This window comes from Stegostoma tigrinum, chromosome 32 (genome assembly GCF_030684315.1).
Source record: "Stegostoma tigrinum isolate sSteTig4 chromosome 32, sSteTig4.hap1, whole genome shotgun sequence".
Lineage (NCBI taxonomy): Eukaryota > Metazoa > Chordata > Chondrichthyes > Orectolobiformes > Stegostomatidae > Stegostoma > Stegostoma tigrinum.
This window is the reverse complement of record NC_081385.1, coordinates 32,957,478-32,974,604: the sequence shown is the minus strand read 5'-3', so window position 1 is coordinate 32,974,604 and position 17,127 is coordinate 32,957,478. Positions and strand designations below refer to the sequence as shown.

At 40.7% G+C, this 17,127-nt stretch overlaps 1 protein-coding gene across 3 annotated transcripts in view; it reads left to right on the top strand.

Annotated features, from left to right (window-relative positions):
• The window catches only part of srpra (SRP receptor subunit alpha), a 60,377-nt gene that overhangs the window by 28,557 nt on the left and 14,693 nt on the right, over positions 1 to 17,127 (top strand). For 2 of the 3 annotated variants that reach the window (XM_048562311.1, XM_059638977.1), the window contains exons 2-7: positions 1,479 to 1,562; positions 6,591 to 6,754; positions 10,822 to 10,964; positions 13,353 to 13,515; positions 14,121 to 14,277; positions 16,959 to 17,068. In XM_048562311.1, the coding sequence (XP_048418268.1) occupies positions 1,479 to 1,562; positions 6,591 to 6,754; positions 10,822 to 10,964; positions 13,353 to 13,515; positions 14,121 to 14,277; positions 16,959 to 17,068 (821 nt within the window). The remainder of the gene's footprint in view (positions 1 to 1,478; positions 1,563 to 6,590; positions 6,755 to 10,821; positions 10,965 to 13,352; positions 13,516 to 14,120; positions 14,278 to 16,958; positions 17,069 to 17,127) is intronic. The other variant, XM_048562312.2, reaches the window with a different exon arrangement.

The window sequence follows — 17,127 nt, the reverse complement described above, 5'->3', positions numbered from 1 at the left end:
TTGTGTTTTCCATGATCAAAGACAGAAGTTGCTGGAAAAGCTCAGCAGGTCTGGCAGCGTCTGTGTGAAAAAAAAATCAGAGTTAACATTTCGGGCCCGGTGACCCTTACTCAGAACTGAGGAAGGGTCACCAGATCCGAAATGTTAACCATGACTTTTTTCTCCACAAATGCTGCCAGACCTGCTGAGCCTTTCCAGCAACTTCTGCTTTTGTTCCTGATTTACAGCATCTGCAGTTCTTTCAGTTTTTATTCAGTGTTTTCCATGATACTTGCTCGCTGCCAGTTAGAAGCAAAACCCTCCCTAGTAGATTCAATAAGATGAATTCTGCTCTGTTGCCATTATTTTTTATGCTGTCAGCTAATTCAGCACTGGCTGCAGATCAAACCTGGGACCTTTTTGGATTCATGCGCCAAGCACTGCCCCACGTTGTGAACTGAGCCACCAAAGAGCTCTTGCTCAATTATAACAATCCCCAGTAATGTTACTTAAGACTTCAACATAGCTTACATCACATTGCAACATATTTAGGGTTCAGAAGCAAGACAAAAAGTGAATAAAGCAGTTAATGTATGTTTTATTTAAGGTATTTGAGATGAAATTTAAATTAGGCAGGATTTAAAAAATTCTAGCTCACTTGATTTTATTGGGCTGTCGGGAACGTTCATTAATATTACAGACCGTTGTATTTTGCCTGTGTTTAGATTTTAATTTTATATCTGTGTTGTGAAATATATCTCAGCTATCTTCCCGTTGGGTCCTGGCCATGACACGCACATCAAAGTAGCACACCTGTCATGAGTTGTCTACTTAAACTTCTCTTCCAGCACTTATCGTAGCCTCTGAATCATCTGAAATGCAATGGAAATCTTTTGCTTCAGTTCTTCAGAATTTTCTCTAACTTCTTTTGTACTACCCTATCAGTACTTTACAGGATAAAATCTTGCCTTATTTTAAATTGTGCTTATAAGAATTGTATGCCAGTCATACTGTAGGGCCTGCGCAAGTAGAAATATTTTTGTCAGTTAGAGCAGCTGAGCTCTAATTGCTCCCAGGGAGCAATTCTTCCACTTTCCTCCAGCTGTGTTGTTCCTATGTATGTACTAATCAATTTCTTGTGATGTGAGTGAGTTGAGACCAAGTATAGGTCATCAAGTGAAGTGAGGCTCAAATCAGGTTTCATAGACACAATTCAAATCATACAAAAACAGATTTAGAATGTATGTTTGTACATTCCTATTTCCACACCTCATCTAGAGAAAAATGCAATTATGCCTTGGATATTGTAATGCAGTTTCCATTTCCAAACCTTTTCAAGTGTAGAAATTTGGTGAGTTAGTCATCCTTGCTTAATGTGTTGGAACAAGAGCAATTCTTTTGTATTGGCCTCTCAGAGTAAATTCACTAAGTCTTGCTATTTTATCCACATTTGTCAGACAACACAGACCTTATTAATTCAACTGTTATCCTTTTTGCAGGAGAGAGGAGGAAATAATTCTTTCACTCATGAAGCCCTCACTCTAAAATACAAGCTGGACAATGAGTTTGAGTTGCTATTTGTGGTGAGTATTCAACAGAGTTAGGATATCGTATACATTTGTGTAAAATTCAAATTTCTTTAAACCTTTTTTTAAGGTTAGATTTATGGGGTGAATAATACTTGGAGACTAGTTCTGACGGGCTGAAATTCATGCTACAGTCCAAAATATCACACCATATATATGAACAGAAGCCCTCTTAATGTCTAAATGAATAAAGAAAATAAACAAATTACTGTAATTCCACAAATGCTACAGGTGATCTGAGCTGAGCTGCACTGTACACAAAGGGAGCTTGACCTGATGCATCTTAAACTTTCGTGCCACATTCTTTTATTTCCCTCTATTTTCTCTTGTCTACTCTTGTTTGGTTTTTCACACTAACATTTTAAGCTTTTATTTCTGAAAAGTTAGCAGACGTTTGACTCTCATACAGTCTCACCGATTGTTGTAGTCAAAGAGAAATGATCAACTGCTGGACGTCCAATCAATCTGTGATATGATAATTATTGGGAAGTAAATGCATGTAGACCTGTCTAATGTAGGAACTGATGATGTGATTAACTTTGCATCACACTAGTTGTAGTGCTCATTCAATAATGAACTTAAGAAATCCGTAGCCTAACGTTGGTATCAATTACATATTAAAACTCACAATAGCAGGAAAAAAAAGTGCAATTCCTCATTGTAACATTTATGTACAGTATTATGCCTTGATTCTCAAATGTTGATTTGTTATCTGTGAAGAGCTAGGGTCAACTTTTATGCAAGATATACGGAAAATTCCAGATTATTTGCCAAAAATAGGGGGTTGACTTTTACATGAGAACATCTTTCACTTGAGTATCTACAGTACTTTCAGCAAGAGGTTATTCTGCATCTCATGTCTATTCAGATGCTTTGATGAATGTCAATGTTAACAAATTATGGGCTACAAATTCCTTAAATCTGAGACTATGAGCGTAAGAAAATCATAATCACAAGGATGAAAGAAATTGCTTCAGTGGGAGTGCAGTAAAATCTGTTCAATTGGACAGGTTTGACTATTGCAAACAATGTATTTATAATGGCTTAGGCTGCATCTAGTAACTTTCAAGTATCCATGGTTTCAAGCTTTTAATGCACCAAAATACCAGTCCGCCTCCTCCTCTCAGAGCTGGGAGCTAGAGCAACAACAATATAAGAGCAGAAGTAGCACTGATGAAACCTGTGACAAATTCAGGATCAGTATTTTTTAAAATGGAGCAATTTTAGTTTGCTGGATCCTTCACCAGTTGCAGCTGTTGGTGCTAGAAGCAGTTACCAAGAAGAAAGGGAAGAGAATAAATATCTGGAAAAATGGAGTTTGAGAGGATTGGATGTGACAAGAAAGAGGGCCGCAGTCTGAACTTCTCTTTCTGTCTTGTAATTTCACAACTTTCCCTCTTGTTTATGGTTGGTGTCTTGTTGTAAGGTCATAGGGATGTACAGCTTGGAAACAGACTCTTCAGTCCAACTCAGCCATGCTGACCAAATATCCTAAATTAATCCAGGCCCATTTACCAACATTTGGCTGTATCCCTCTAAACCTTTGCTATTCATGTACCCATCTGGATGCCTTTTAAATGTTGTGATTGTACCAGCCTCCACCACTTCCTCTAGCAGCTCATTCCATACACACACCACCCTCTGCATGTAAAAGTTGCCCCTCCAGTCTCTTCTAAATCTTTTCCCTCTCACCTTAAACCTACGCCCTTTAATCTTGGATTCCCCTATCTTGGAAAAGACTTTGATTATTCACTGTGTCCATATGTCTCATGATTTTATAAATGCCCATAAGGTCACCTCTCAGCCTCCAATGCTCCAGCCTATTCAGCATCTCCCTATAACTCAAACCCTCCAATTCCAGCAACATCCTTGTAAATCTTTAATGAACCCTTTCAATGTCACAGCAACTTTGCTATCACAGGGAGACCAGAATTGAATGCAGTATTCCAAAAGTGATCTAACCTACGTTCTATACTAGTGTGGTAGTTAGTACTGTACTGTATCGGCGCTGCCTCATGCTCCCACAAGGAGCTTGAACAGTTCATCAACTTCACTAACACCTTCCAGTCCAACCTTAAGTTCACGAAGACCATCCCTGATACCTCTTCCTGGACGTCTCTGTCCCTATCTCTGGCATCCACCTGGAAACTGATATCCATTTCAAGCCTACCAACTCCCACAGCTACCTAGAATACACCTCGTCTCACCCACCTTCCCCGTAAAAAGGCCATCCCCTGTTCCCAATTCCGTCACCTCCGCTGTATCTGCTCCTGAGATGAGGCATTCCACTCCTGGACATCCCAGATAACTCGTTTTTCAAGGACCACAACTTCCCCTCCACAGTGGTTGAAAATGCCCTGGACTGTGTCTCTTGCATTTCCCGCAACTCATCCCTCACATTTCCTACCTGTAACAGCAACCAAAACAGAATCCCCCTCGTCCTCACATATCACCCACCAACCTCCGAATCCAATGCGTCATCCTCCGATACTTCTGCCATCTGCAATCTGACCCCACTACCAAAGACATTTTTTCCTCCCCACCCTTATCTGCTTTCCGAAGGGACCACTCTCTCCATGACTCCCTTGTCTACTCCACACTTCCCACCAACCCAACCACCCCTGGCACTTTTCCTTGCAACCACAGCAAGTGCTACACCTGCCCCTACACCTCCTCCCTCACCCCCATCAGGCCCTAAGAAGACCTTCCACTTCAAACAGATGTTCACCTGTACCTCTGGTAATGTGATATACTGGATCCAGTGCTGCCGTTGTGACCTCCTCTACATCGGGGTAACCAAGCAGCGGCTTCAGGACCACTTTGTGGGACACCTATGCTCTGTTTGCAACAAACAACTACATCCCCCAGTCACGAACCATTTCAGCCCCCCTCCTACTCCTTGGATGACATGTCCATCCTGGGCCTCCTGCATTGCCACAATGATGCCACCCGAAAGCTGCAAGAACAGCATCTCATATTTCGTTTGAGAACCCTGCAGCCCAAGGGTATCAATGTGGACTTCACACCTTCAAAATCTCCCCGCCCCTCAACCGCATCCCAGAACCAGCCCAGCTCATCCCTGCCTCCCTAACCATTCCTTCCACCTCAAGCCCCACCCCCATCTCCTACCCACTAACCTCATCCCATCTCCATGACCTGCCCGTCCTCCCTGGACTGACCTATCCCCTCCCTAACTCCCCACCTACATTCACCTTTACTGGCTCCAACCCTGCCTGTTTGACCTGTCTGTCTCCCCTCCACCTATTTTCTCCTTCATCCATCTTCTATCCGCCTCCCCCTCTCTCCCTATTTATTTCAGAATCCTCTCCCCCTCCCCCATTTCTGAAGAATGGTTTTGACCCGAAACGTCAGCTTGCCTACTCGTGTGATGCTGCTCAGCCTGCTGTGCTCATCTAGCTTGACACCTTGTTATCTCAAATTGTCCAGCATCAGCAGTTCTTACTATTTCTATATTAGTGCAACATGACCTCCCAGCTCCTATACTCAATGCACTGACCAGTAAAGGCAAGCATACAAACACTACCTTCACTGTCCTGTCTACCTGCGACTCCACTTTGAAGTGTACTTAAGGATTTCTGGGAACTCCTCATAGTGCCAGCTTAGTGTTGAGTAGAATCAGAATGGCCACCCTCCATGTAGAAGAAGCACAAATAGCAATGAACTGGGTAATCAATCAACGGAGCATGAACTCAAGTGCATTCTGACAAAGATCTAACATATTCATGATATGAAGTAAAGATAAGACAAAAAAAATGCTGTGTGAGATCCTAAAATAGTTGATTTTTCCAACTTACTGTATGCAAAATTAATATGAAAATAATGGCAGTATGAAATAATGAATACTTGATACAAGTACCTTTTTTATTTTTACTTTAGTGGTTTCACTGTTTCTATGATGGGTGTTGATTTACTTTTTGCTGTGCAGTGCCCATCCATATATACAGCAGGAAAAACCAGTGGATTTTTCCCCCATATTTACTGGAATAAATGCCAACATTACAGGATTAAATGGTATCTTAATGAGTCCATTACATTGACTATATTCTGAGTTTTAACATAGAGGAATTGAATTTTATTTAGAAGTCACACAACACCATGTTACAGTCCAGCAGGTTTATTTGAAATCACAAGCTTTCGTAGCGCTGCTCCTTCTTCAGGTGAAGTCTAACCTCGTGTGGCTTCTGACTTTGTCCATCCCAGTCCAGTGAACTGGCACGTTCACATCATGAATTTCATTTAGTTAGCTAAAGACTGTAGAAAGTTGCGACATGGAAGGATTTGGGAGGTTCTCATGCATAAATCACAAAAAACTATCATATAAATTCAGTTAATAGGGAAGGCAGAAGGAATGTTGGCCTTCATTATGAAAGCAACTGAACATTTTTGGTTTCCTTATCTCAGGAAAGATTTACTGCCACTAGATGCAGTTCAGAGAAGGTTCATTACTAGGTATGGAGAAGTTTTGTTGTGAGATGTTGAGTAGATTGGGTTCATAGTCACTGGGATTTAGAAGAATGAAAGACAACCTTAATGAAACATACAAGGTTCTTAGATGGCAAGATTGTTTCTCATTGTGGATGGGATTCTGATCAGTAGGCAGAATCTCAGTAAGTGGTCCCCTATTTAAGTCAGAGACAAGGTGGAATTTTTTTCTGAGGCTAATGAATCTATGGAATTCTTTACTGGAGAGGCTGGTTCCTTGAATATATTCAAGGTTGAGATGGAAAGATTTTCAATTAGTAATCAAGTCAAATATTGTGGGGAAAAGGCACAAAAGTGGAGTTGAGGATTACCAGGTAAGCCATGATCTCATTGAATGGTGGAGCAGACTTAATGGATCTAGTGGTTTACTTCTGCACCCACATCTTTATGGTCTTAAGTTTCTAAATATTCAAAAATGAAATGGAGATTTTTTTCATTGACTGATTTTTACACGTTATTGTGACTGTCAGAATGAGACCCAGTTCATTTAATGGCTTTTACTCCTTTCTCTCTGTGCTTCAGGTGGGTTACCAAAAAATTCTGACGCTAACGTATATAGACAAGTTTATCGATGACATCCACATGCAATTTCGGGATAAATACAGGAACCAGTTACAGCAGCAAGGGGTGATGGGTCTCCTTAATGGTTCCTTTGACTTTTTGGATGACTTCAGAGGTCTCCTGAGGTAAGAGAATGAAATTTCACCTTTCAGAATTTACTTTTCTGTAATTTGTGCTTTCAAGGCAAGAAAAACCACTTAAGACTTGCATCAGTCTCTTGTGTGGTTATTGCAAGGTGCGAGTATACAAAAAGAAAGGTTTTGCTGTATTGATTCCAAAGAGATATGCAGCAATACAATGGAAATATTCACATCTGTGGAGTGAAAAATAGCTGGAGATAAAGAATCCAACTAAGAGGACAGACAAAACAGCTTGAATTCTTCAGCTTTGAAAGTTAAGTATTGAGGAAAGGTTTATAAGGATATGCAGTTTAGCTCAGTTTGCTTGACAATTGATTTGCGATGCAGAGTAATGCTAACAGCATAGGTTCCATTCCCACAACAGCTGAGGTTACCAGGAAACATTTTCCTTCTTCTCATCTTGCCTGAGGTGTATTGTCAAAATCTAATTTAACTCTAGTGTTAAACCACCACCAGTCATCTCTGTCTGAAACTTGCCCATGTATTGGCTGTTCTACTTATCTTGAACCATTAGGGGGCTATAGTACATTCTATTTGCCATCTTCATCCATCTCTCCCCTCTCGCACTCTCTCTTGCCCTCTCGCTTCCCCTCCTCCTCACCACTCTCCACTCCCCACCCCATCAGTAACATAAATAACATCCTCTCCCAGCTGTTTCCCTTCTAATGAGGGGTCATTGGACTCAAAATGTTAACTGTCTACAGATACTGTTGGACCTGTTGCATTTCTCCAGTGCTTTTTGTTTTTGTTTCAGATTTCTAGCATCCACAGTTCGTTGATTGCCAAACATTAATAACTAGTACATTTCAGTCAGATTCAAATGAGCAATTAAAATTCCTGCACCTCCTTTAGTTGTAGAGTTGCATAAATGATGAGCACGTAATGAGACTATGTGGTCTGTTGTATTCATTCATGGTTCTCTACAAGAAAAACCAGTCACCGTTGTCTCCCTTTTCTCTGTAGCCCTGTGAATGTTTTTCCTTTAAATAATTTTCCAACTTCAAATTCTAACTTTTTGCTGTGTACAAACATTTTGCCTTATGTTGTCTTCACTTTCGCAGTTTACCTTAAATCAATATCCTTTGTCCTTCTGAATTAAACAGTTTTCCCTGTTTTTAATATGAAGCTTTAATTACTGTAATAGCCTAATGCAAATTACAGATGCTTCTGAAAGGTTTTTAAACAAGTTTTAGCTAGATTGGGGGAGAAAGAAATAGAATTACCCTCCAGAAAAGATTACAAACTCATACAGCCGTTTGTCCAGACCCCCGTGATTTTGTTCTCAAAGGAGAACAGCCGTAGCACTCTAATCTCTTTGTTTAATTGAAGTCCCTCATTACTGAAACTATGATTGTGCTGTTTCACATCCATCCTAAATCATGGCACTCGCAATTGGATAATGTTCCAGTTAAGGTTCAAGCAGTGTAACTATAAAAGTTGACTATTAACTTTCTTGCTTTTGTATTCTTTCTCTGTTTGAGTGCTTTTTTCACCTGCCCTTCCGACTTCAAAAATTTGTACACATGCCCACAGGTCTACTCCAGCAGCTCTTTTAAAAACATTCTCTTTGTACTTCCTACAAAAATATCTTTAATGAGCACTTCTCTACATTAAACTTAATCTATCTCTTGTCCACCCATTTCATCAGTGTGTGTTTGTCCAGTTGAAGCCTATCCTTACCCTCTTTGCAGCACATAATATGAACAAGAGTAGGCCATTCAATCTGTCAAGACTGTGCTCCCATTCAATACATTATAATGAATGATTAAACTTGAATGTCTTTTGCCCATCCCATAATCCTGTCTGCCTTTGGTCAACGGTAATTTATTAATCTTTAGCTTAAACTCAAAAGTTTGACCTTTACAGCCTCCTGTGGTACAGAATGCCAAAGATTCACAACCTGAGTAAAACAATTTCTCCTCATCACATCCTTAAAGGCATATCTCTTGTTTGGGGAATGAAGGGAAACATCGTGCCTGTGTCTGCCTTGCCTAAGTATTTTGTAGGTTTCAATAGATTGCCCCTCATTCTTCAAAACTAGGCTGGAGATGTCAGATACTAAGGGCATAGGTTCAGTATGAGGAGTGGGTAAGTTTAAAAGAGACGTGCAAGACAAGTGTTTTTTTTAAAACACAGAGGTTGGCCCATGTCTAGAATACATCGTCAGTGGTGGGGTGGCGGTGGGCGGTGGTTGCGGTGGGGGTGGTGGTGATGTGGTAGAAGCAGCTACAGTAGCAACATTTGAGGCCTTTAGACAGTTACATGAACTCCAGGAAATACAGGGATATAGACCATATGCAGGCAGATGGTATTAGTTTAGAATGGCATCTTGGTCAGCACAGACATGGTGGGCCAAAGGACTAGGATCCTGTGCAGTACTGTTCTGTTGTGTTCTAGAGTATACTGCCTAATTTGCCCACTCTGCCTCTGTAGAGCATTCTGGGAACAAATCTGGTGAGCTTTTGTTGCACTCCCTCAGTGGCATTAATATCCTTCCTGTCATGGAGACCAAACTGCACACCAGATGTGGTCTAGTCAAGCTCCTGAACAATTAAAGGAAGACTTCACTGCTCCTGTTCTTGAAACCTCTTACAATGAAGGCCAACATTAGCCGTCCTAATATCTTTCTGCATCTGGGCATGTTAGCCTTCAGTGACTTATCAAAGACATCTGGGGGTTTTTGTACATGTGCACTTTCCAACCTCACACCATTTAAGAAATACTCTAAACATATGTTTCTCTTAGTAAAGTGGACAACCACGCATTTTTTATTTTGCCGGTTCTTTTCCATTCACTAAGCCAGTCAAAAACCCTGTTTCACAATATACCCCATTTAGCTTTGTTTTATCTGAAAAATTATTATTATTGTACTAGTTGAAACTTTTCACTGCATTTAACCATATTGTTTAGTGTAGAGCACAAGTGACAATAAATCATCATTCATGAATTCATCTTTAAATTAGCAAATCTTGCATTTGATCCCTGTCTCCAATTCATTGATATATGTTGTGAAAAGCTGGAATTCAAGCATTGATCATTATTGTACCCCATTACCCACAGCTTGCCACTGTGAGAATGGCCAATTTATTCCTTCTCTGTTTTCTGTCAGTTAGCCAATTGTTAATCTATGCCAATAGGTTAGCTCCTGTCCCAAATGCTGTAATTTTTCTGACCAGCTTCCTGTAGGGGACTTTATCAAAAGCCTTCTAAAAATCGAAGCATGTATATCAGCTCCTCTCTATGAATTTTATAAGTAATATCTTGCAAATCCCAAAGTTTGTCAAACATGACTTCCCAATATTTCTAAGTTTTGTATTATCCACATATGAAATTCTGCTTTGGGCACACAAGTTTGGGCAAATAATATAGTTGAAGAAAAGTAACAGTCCTGATACTGATCCTGGGTATCCCCACTGTATACCAATGAGATGAACGGCTACCCCAATTATTTGTCTCTACTCCAATTCCTGTCACTCAACCAGTTTCATATCCTTGCTTCTACTGCCCATTTTGTTCCATGCTGATAAACCTGTTATGTGACTCTTTATGAAATGTCTTTTGAATGTCCACACACACTGCATCAACTGTTTCGTTTTGCTGTCAATATTTTTCATCATTTTGGGAGCTTTGGCTTTGTCCCACCTTTATCCTCCTATGGAAATAGATTTTGACAGCAGCTGAACTATGTCATTTAAGGAGAGACCATTTTCCATTAAAGGTTTGCCAGTAATCTCTGATTACATTTAACCAACCCCTGTTTTCAAGCAAATAGGCAAATTATAGATCAAGAAAGCATCATACTTCACTGTGAATCCCCCTTACAGCAGAATAACCAGCTCACTTTCCATTGCCTAGACTTTTCTTTTGGGAACATATCTGGTTACCTCCCATAGAGCTACCAGAGAGGGGAGTCAAAAGAAGTGTATTTCTGTCAGAATGGAGAATAGAAATCTTATGAAAACGTTGCGATTTTATTTTAATTGCTTTCTTTTGTCCATTAGTGACTGGATAATTCTGCTCTTAAGCCATTCTATTTTGTTGATGTTCTTCAGGGCTGCTGAGGAACGCACCAAAGGTAAAGCACCTTCTGTCATGAAGACATTTGAACAATCTGATAAATCAAAGAAAACTGTGAAATCTATGATAGAAGTCCGTAGAGAAAAGGGGAAGGAGAACAAGAAAAACAAGAAAGATGGTATGTAATGGTGTATTGCAAAGGAAATGGCTCACATTGTTTATTGTGCTGTAGTGAAAGAAGCAGCTGTGATGAACAGGGTGAAAACTGAAAGAACTGCAGATGCTGTAATTCAGGAACAAAAACAAAGTTGCTGGAAAGCTCAGCAGGTTTGGCAGCATCTGTGAAGGAGAAAACAAAGTTAACGTTTCGGGTCTGATGACCCTTCCTCGGAACTGAGGAAGGGTTACTGGACCCGAAACGTTAACTCTGTTTTCTCCTTCACAGATGCTACAATACGTGATTAACAGGATGCTGAGTAAAGAAGGTAGCAAATCATCAGACAGCTCCATCCTTACTGGAAGGTAAACATTTATTTAAGGAGGCAGGAATCTAATTGTCAGAGAATGTTCATTACTGTCACTCTCTTGCTTCCTATGTTTGTACTTCAACTTTTGAGTTGCTGGTTAGATTAGATTTATTCTGTGGAGCACCTGATGAGGCAGGAACGAAGTTCATGTCTAATGACAGGAGCCATTGCTGCTTATCTGTGTCTTGAAAGAAGTCTGTGCAGATGAGTGTTCTCAAATTGGCAACAGGAGGCAACTATATTTGCCTGTATACAGATATTTGTAGTGCTTGAGCAATATCCTATCCAGTTTAATGTAGCACCTAAATGTACCACTGTGATGTGTCACAAGGTTTATAATTGGAGGTCATCTTGGCAAAAAAGCCCTCTGAGCAGGAGGGGGAGTCATTTCTGTAACTGTCCAGGTGTTTCTTGGTGGTAAGAATGTGTTAATCTACCATGTTGGTGAAGGTGGTTGTTGCAAGTGTGGAAAAAGAAACTTCTCAGTTTTGCTGAAACCAATTGTGAAGACACTTTCTAATGAAAAGACTGTTGTAAATAAATTTATGGTTAACAGAGTTAGAAAAAGGTGGAAGAAGTTTAAATTAATTACTTGTTAATTCTTAGAGTGTTTAACCTCCAATCCGCTTATTTTTAAGCTTGTTACTACTTAAGTTTGAGATTCTAGAGTTAATGACCAATTGTGAACTGGTGACATTCTCTTCCTCACTATTGCTGATCATGAGAATGATCCAGTGATGTGTCAATCCCTGCAATTCATTTTGATGAAGACGTCCGAGAATATTGATTAATACAACGTACCTGATCCTACCCTCCTCCTGTATAAGATAATAAAATGTGAGGCTGGATGAACACAGCAGGCCCAGCAGCATCTCAGGAGCATAAAAGCTGACGTTTCGGGCCTAGACCCTTCATCAGAGAAGGGGATGGGGTGAGGGTTCTGGAATAAATAGGGAGAGAGGGGGAGGCGGACCGAAGATGGAGGGAAAAGAACATAGGTGGAGAGGAGAGTATAGGTGGGGAGGTAGGGAGGGGATAGGTCAGTCCAGGGAAGACGGACAGGTCAAGGAGGTGGGATGAGGTTGGTAGGTAGGAGATGGAGGTGCGGCTTGAGGTGGGAGGAAGGGATGGGTGAGAGGAGGAACAGGTTAGGGAGGCAGAGACAGGTTGGACTGGTTTTGGGATGCAGTGGGTGGAGGGGAAGAGCTGGGCTGGTTGTGTGGTGCAGTGGGGGGAGAGGATGAACTGTGCTGGTTTTGGGATGCGGTGGGGGAAGGGGAGATTTTGAAGCTGGTGAAGTCCACATTGATACCATTGGGTGCAGGGTTCCCAAGCGGAATATGAGTTGCTGTTCCTGCAGCCTTCGGGTGGCATCATTGTGGCACTGCAGGAGGCCCATGATGGACATGTCATCTAAAGAATGGGAGGGTGGGAGTGGAAATGGTTTGCGACTGGGAGGTGCAGTTGTTTATTGCGAACCGAGCAGAGGTGTTCTGCAAAGCGGTCCCCTACTGTAGCTCCTGGTTTTTGGGGGAGTGATATCTAGAACACATCTACTTCATCCAGTTAATTGGCCACTGCTAATTTCTGATTCACAGTAACACTAGGGTGTCATTGGTTTTGATGGGTAGTTGAACTGTGAAGACATGGCCAGCTCTGCTTCTGTTTTTACCTAATTCCTGATGCATGCAGTTTTCGGTGATCGCTGAATAAAAATGACCAGGCAGGAAACTTTTAACATGTTTCATGTGGTTTGTTCTCCTCTCTAGGATGGGGTAGTGGTGCTAGCTAACATAGAAATAAAACTTGCACCTTGGTGTACTTTTTTCACTGTCGTGCTTCAGTGATTCACTTATTTTCTATTCCTTTCTTGCAGTGAAAACATCACAGACTTGATGGGTTATAATATGATTTCTGTGTATTTAGAGGAGCTGGTCAGAAAGTTTATTTAACTTCTTTTCTGTACTTTGATTACTTTTTATCTCTCTCATTTTTTTCTCCTCTATTTACTTCTCTTTTCCTTCATCTTTCGAATCCAGCACCTGTACAAGATGCACCAGAAAAGAAAACTGAGGTTCAGTTAAAGGCTTCCGTGGCTGCAGGAGATGCCAACCAAAACGGTTTGACTCAGGAAGAAATCATCCAGAGAAATAGGGAGGAATTTTTCCGTAAAAGACTGGGGAAAGAGAAAAAAGAAAGCAGGTGAGAAGGCACCTTATTTCTAAGGGAGTGTATCTTCGAATCAACTAGCTGGTTGTATTTGCTTTGTTTGCCTGGTGGGTAATGCTATAATAATAAAACTTGCTGTTCTTGCTAATTCGAAGAGACACTCGTGGCTGATTTCTAGATAGTTTAGCCTTTCTTAGCTACACTTTGTTAATGCATGTATGTTGTAAAACAACTTTTGCATCTACATGTAACACACTTCAAAACACTTTGGTGAATTTAATTTGACAGTGCTGAACATATATATTTTGCTTGGCACATCTGATTTGCTGAATGTATGATTATCCGGAAATTAATCTTAACATTTACTTTAGGAACTCGCATTACTTTGCCAAACATTGGAATATCATCATACCGTGCAATTGCTTTCTAATTTATTGATCTGCGCCTTCCAGCATTTCATTTCTCAACATACGTTTCATGAGGTGGCGGTGCATGGAGACCGGCTGTACTAATGTGTGTGACTGTCTCTCTCTCTTCTCTCTTCCCTCTCCCTCTCTTCCCTCTCTCTCCCTCTCCCCTCCCTCTCCTCCCCCTCCCTCTCCTCCCCCTCCCTCTCTTTTCCCCCCCATGAACTGCAGCAGCAAGTCCCCTAAGCCACCAAAGCAGAAAACCCGTCGTGTCTGGCCTTTAGATTCCAACAAAGCTAATGCCAAAGATCTTGACTACAGCGAGAAACTTATCAATGGTCAATCCAGCACCTACACCAGTAATGGAGATGACACCAGTGCAGATATGGTATGTTTACTCATTACAGACTGTGTTAATCTTTTAACATTGATCATTAGCCTCTAATCAGAGTATTACTTTAGTCTTGTTATTTTATTTCCTCAAGTAAATTTTGCACAATTGCAAATGGGAAGAAAAAAGCTCAGAAACTTGGATGTAGTTTCAAAGTTAGTGCCTATCATGAGATTGGTATGGTGTAATTTTATATTAATTTAAAATAGGTCCAAAACACAAGCTATTAATAGCATATATTCTGCAAAGAAGACTGGGGAAAGTACAAAGGAGAAATGCGACAAAATGTAAGAGCACAGTAACAAACTTGTAGAAGGGCAAGTCATTAGTGACAGATTTAAAAAACAGAAGCCTTGTTATACTCATATAGAATTATGCCTTGACCTCACTTGGAGTATGTGAAACATAGTTGTTGTCTCCATTTTATGAAAAGATAGAGGCAGTGGAACAAGGTGCAAAAAAGATTCACAAAGATAACACCAAAGTATTATCCCTATTAAGAACAAAAGAACATGCAGGTTTTTTTTCTACGGAACCGAGAAGCCTGAATGACAATCTAATAAATTGGAAAAGGTTTAATATGGTAGATGTGGAGACTCTCAGTGAGACCTGACTAAGGGCCATAAATACAGCGCAAACTCTAATAAACTCAACAGGGTTTTCAGAAGAAACTTCACTAGAAAGTGATTATAATTTGGAACCTGCTACCACAGGAAGTAGTGCAGGTAAATAAGCTTAGGCATGTTCTAGTGGAAGCTAGATAAACCTGAACAAGAAAGCAAAGTTATGTGGGTGGAATTAGATGAGATAGGTGATTTTCTTTTTGCAAAGGCCCTTGCATGTTTATGTGGGTGGTATGATGTCTTGACTTAAATATATAACTGCAAGTTCTTTATTCTTCTGTGAGCCTTTGGGTATTTTTTCAACTTTGTATCTTTGCTTCTTCATTCTACGTTTGACCTGACCTGAAGCTGAGACCGCAGAGATGTCATTAATTGTCAGGCTTTTACTGATACCAGGATAGTCAACTACAAAATATTAACAAGGCCTAGCTTGTCCCTCCAATTTCAGTTCCTCTCCCACATGCAGTTCGTTGGATAGTCCCTGGACATGCTGGCTGATCTCTTACGGTGTATCTTAAAAACATAGGAATTATTCAATAAAGTCAGGTTTTTGTTTAAAAATGTTATTTGAGATATAGATTACCGTGTAAAACTTAAAATTACCTATGGACAAAACACCTGGATTTAATTTTAGATAACGTAGAAACATAAACACAGAAAATAGATGCTGGAGTTACCACCATTCAGTTTCAGTGTCTTCTTCCTGCATTCCCGCTTTCTCTCCGTACCCTTTGATCCCGTTAGCAGCAAGGGCCGTGCCCAGCTCCCTCTTGAGTATATCAAATGAACTGGCCCCAACAGCTTCCTGTGTGAGAGAATTCCACAGGTTCACAACTCTGAGTGAAGAAATTCTTCCTCATCTCCATCCTACATGGCTTACCTCCCTTTTCTTACACTGTGACCCCAAGTTCTGAACTTGCCCAACATCAGGAGCATTCTTTCCGCATCCAGCCTTTCCAGTCCTATGAGGATTTTATATGTTTCTATGTGATCCTCCCTCGTTATTTTAAATTCCAGCAAGTACAAGCCTAGTTGATCCAGTCTTTCCTCGTATGTCGGTCCTACTGTTCCGGGAATCAGATGGAAAGGATTCTAGGGATTTAGTTTGGTGTGTAAAGTTAAGGTTTTAGAGGGATTTGTGGACAGTAATTTTCATCCACATAGATCTCAGTAATCTCTTTTTGAGATGTGAAATTTGTTTTGACAGTTTGAACAATGTTAAGGAAGTGGTTGCACTATTCAGAGAAAAGAGACTTTCCTCTGGTTTGCTGCCCAACATTCACTGTCTCAACTAATGCCACCAAATATGAATGAACAGGTGGTTAATTATTTTTATTGGAGATGACATCTTGTTTTGTTGAAAGTAGCTACTCTTTTCTTCCATATATGATAAACACGCATTCCAAAATAATTTATTGTGCATTAGGGTATTGAGTTCATTCTGTGTCAAGGTATGTTTAATACACCTATTTCTTTCCTGGTCCCATATATGTCCAAATTATGATTTACTGGAAGAATTGAGCAAAAGTCAAAGTAGTGATGGGAGAGAGCACTATAAGTGACTGTCTTTCTCTGTGTGCCTTTCAGAAATTAAGTGTGAGATGAGTAGAGAATTCCAGGAAGAGAGGAAGATCATAGAATCCCTACAGTTTGGAAACAGGCCATTCAGTCCAACAAGTCTACACCACCCCTCCGAAGAGCATGCCACCCTGACTCCTTCCCGTATACCTGCATTTCCCCATGTCTGACCCACCTAATCTAAACATCCCCAGACACTACAGGCAATTTAACATGGCCAGTCGACCTAGGCTGCGCATCTTTGGACTGTGGGAGGAAACCGCAGCACCTGGACCGAACCCAAGCAGACACGGGGTGTATGTACAAACTCCACACAGACAGTCGCCCGAGGGTGGAATTGAACCCGGGTCCCTGGTGCTGTTAGGCAGCAGTGCTAATCACTGAGCCACTGTGCCGCCCAATGATGATTTATTATTCTGTTTAGATAATTTTTTAAGGGTTCATTTATAAATTGCTTTTCTTCACACAATATTGCAGAATTTATGGCGTGGATCAATGGCAGGTGATTTGAAAGCTGTAGATTATGAGAGCTGTGAAGAGGAAGAAGGAGATGATGAAGTAGTAGTTCAAGAAATTTCTAACACCAGGTATGTATGTCTAAATTGAACCAGAATGATCTCCTTCAGGTGAGCATGCAACTACCTCT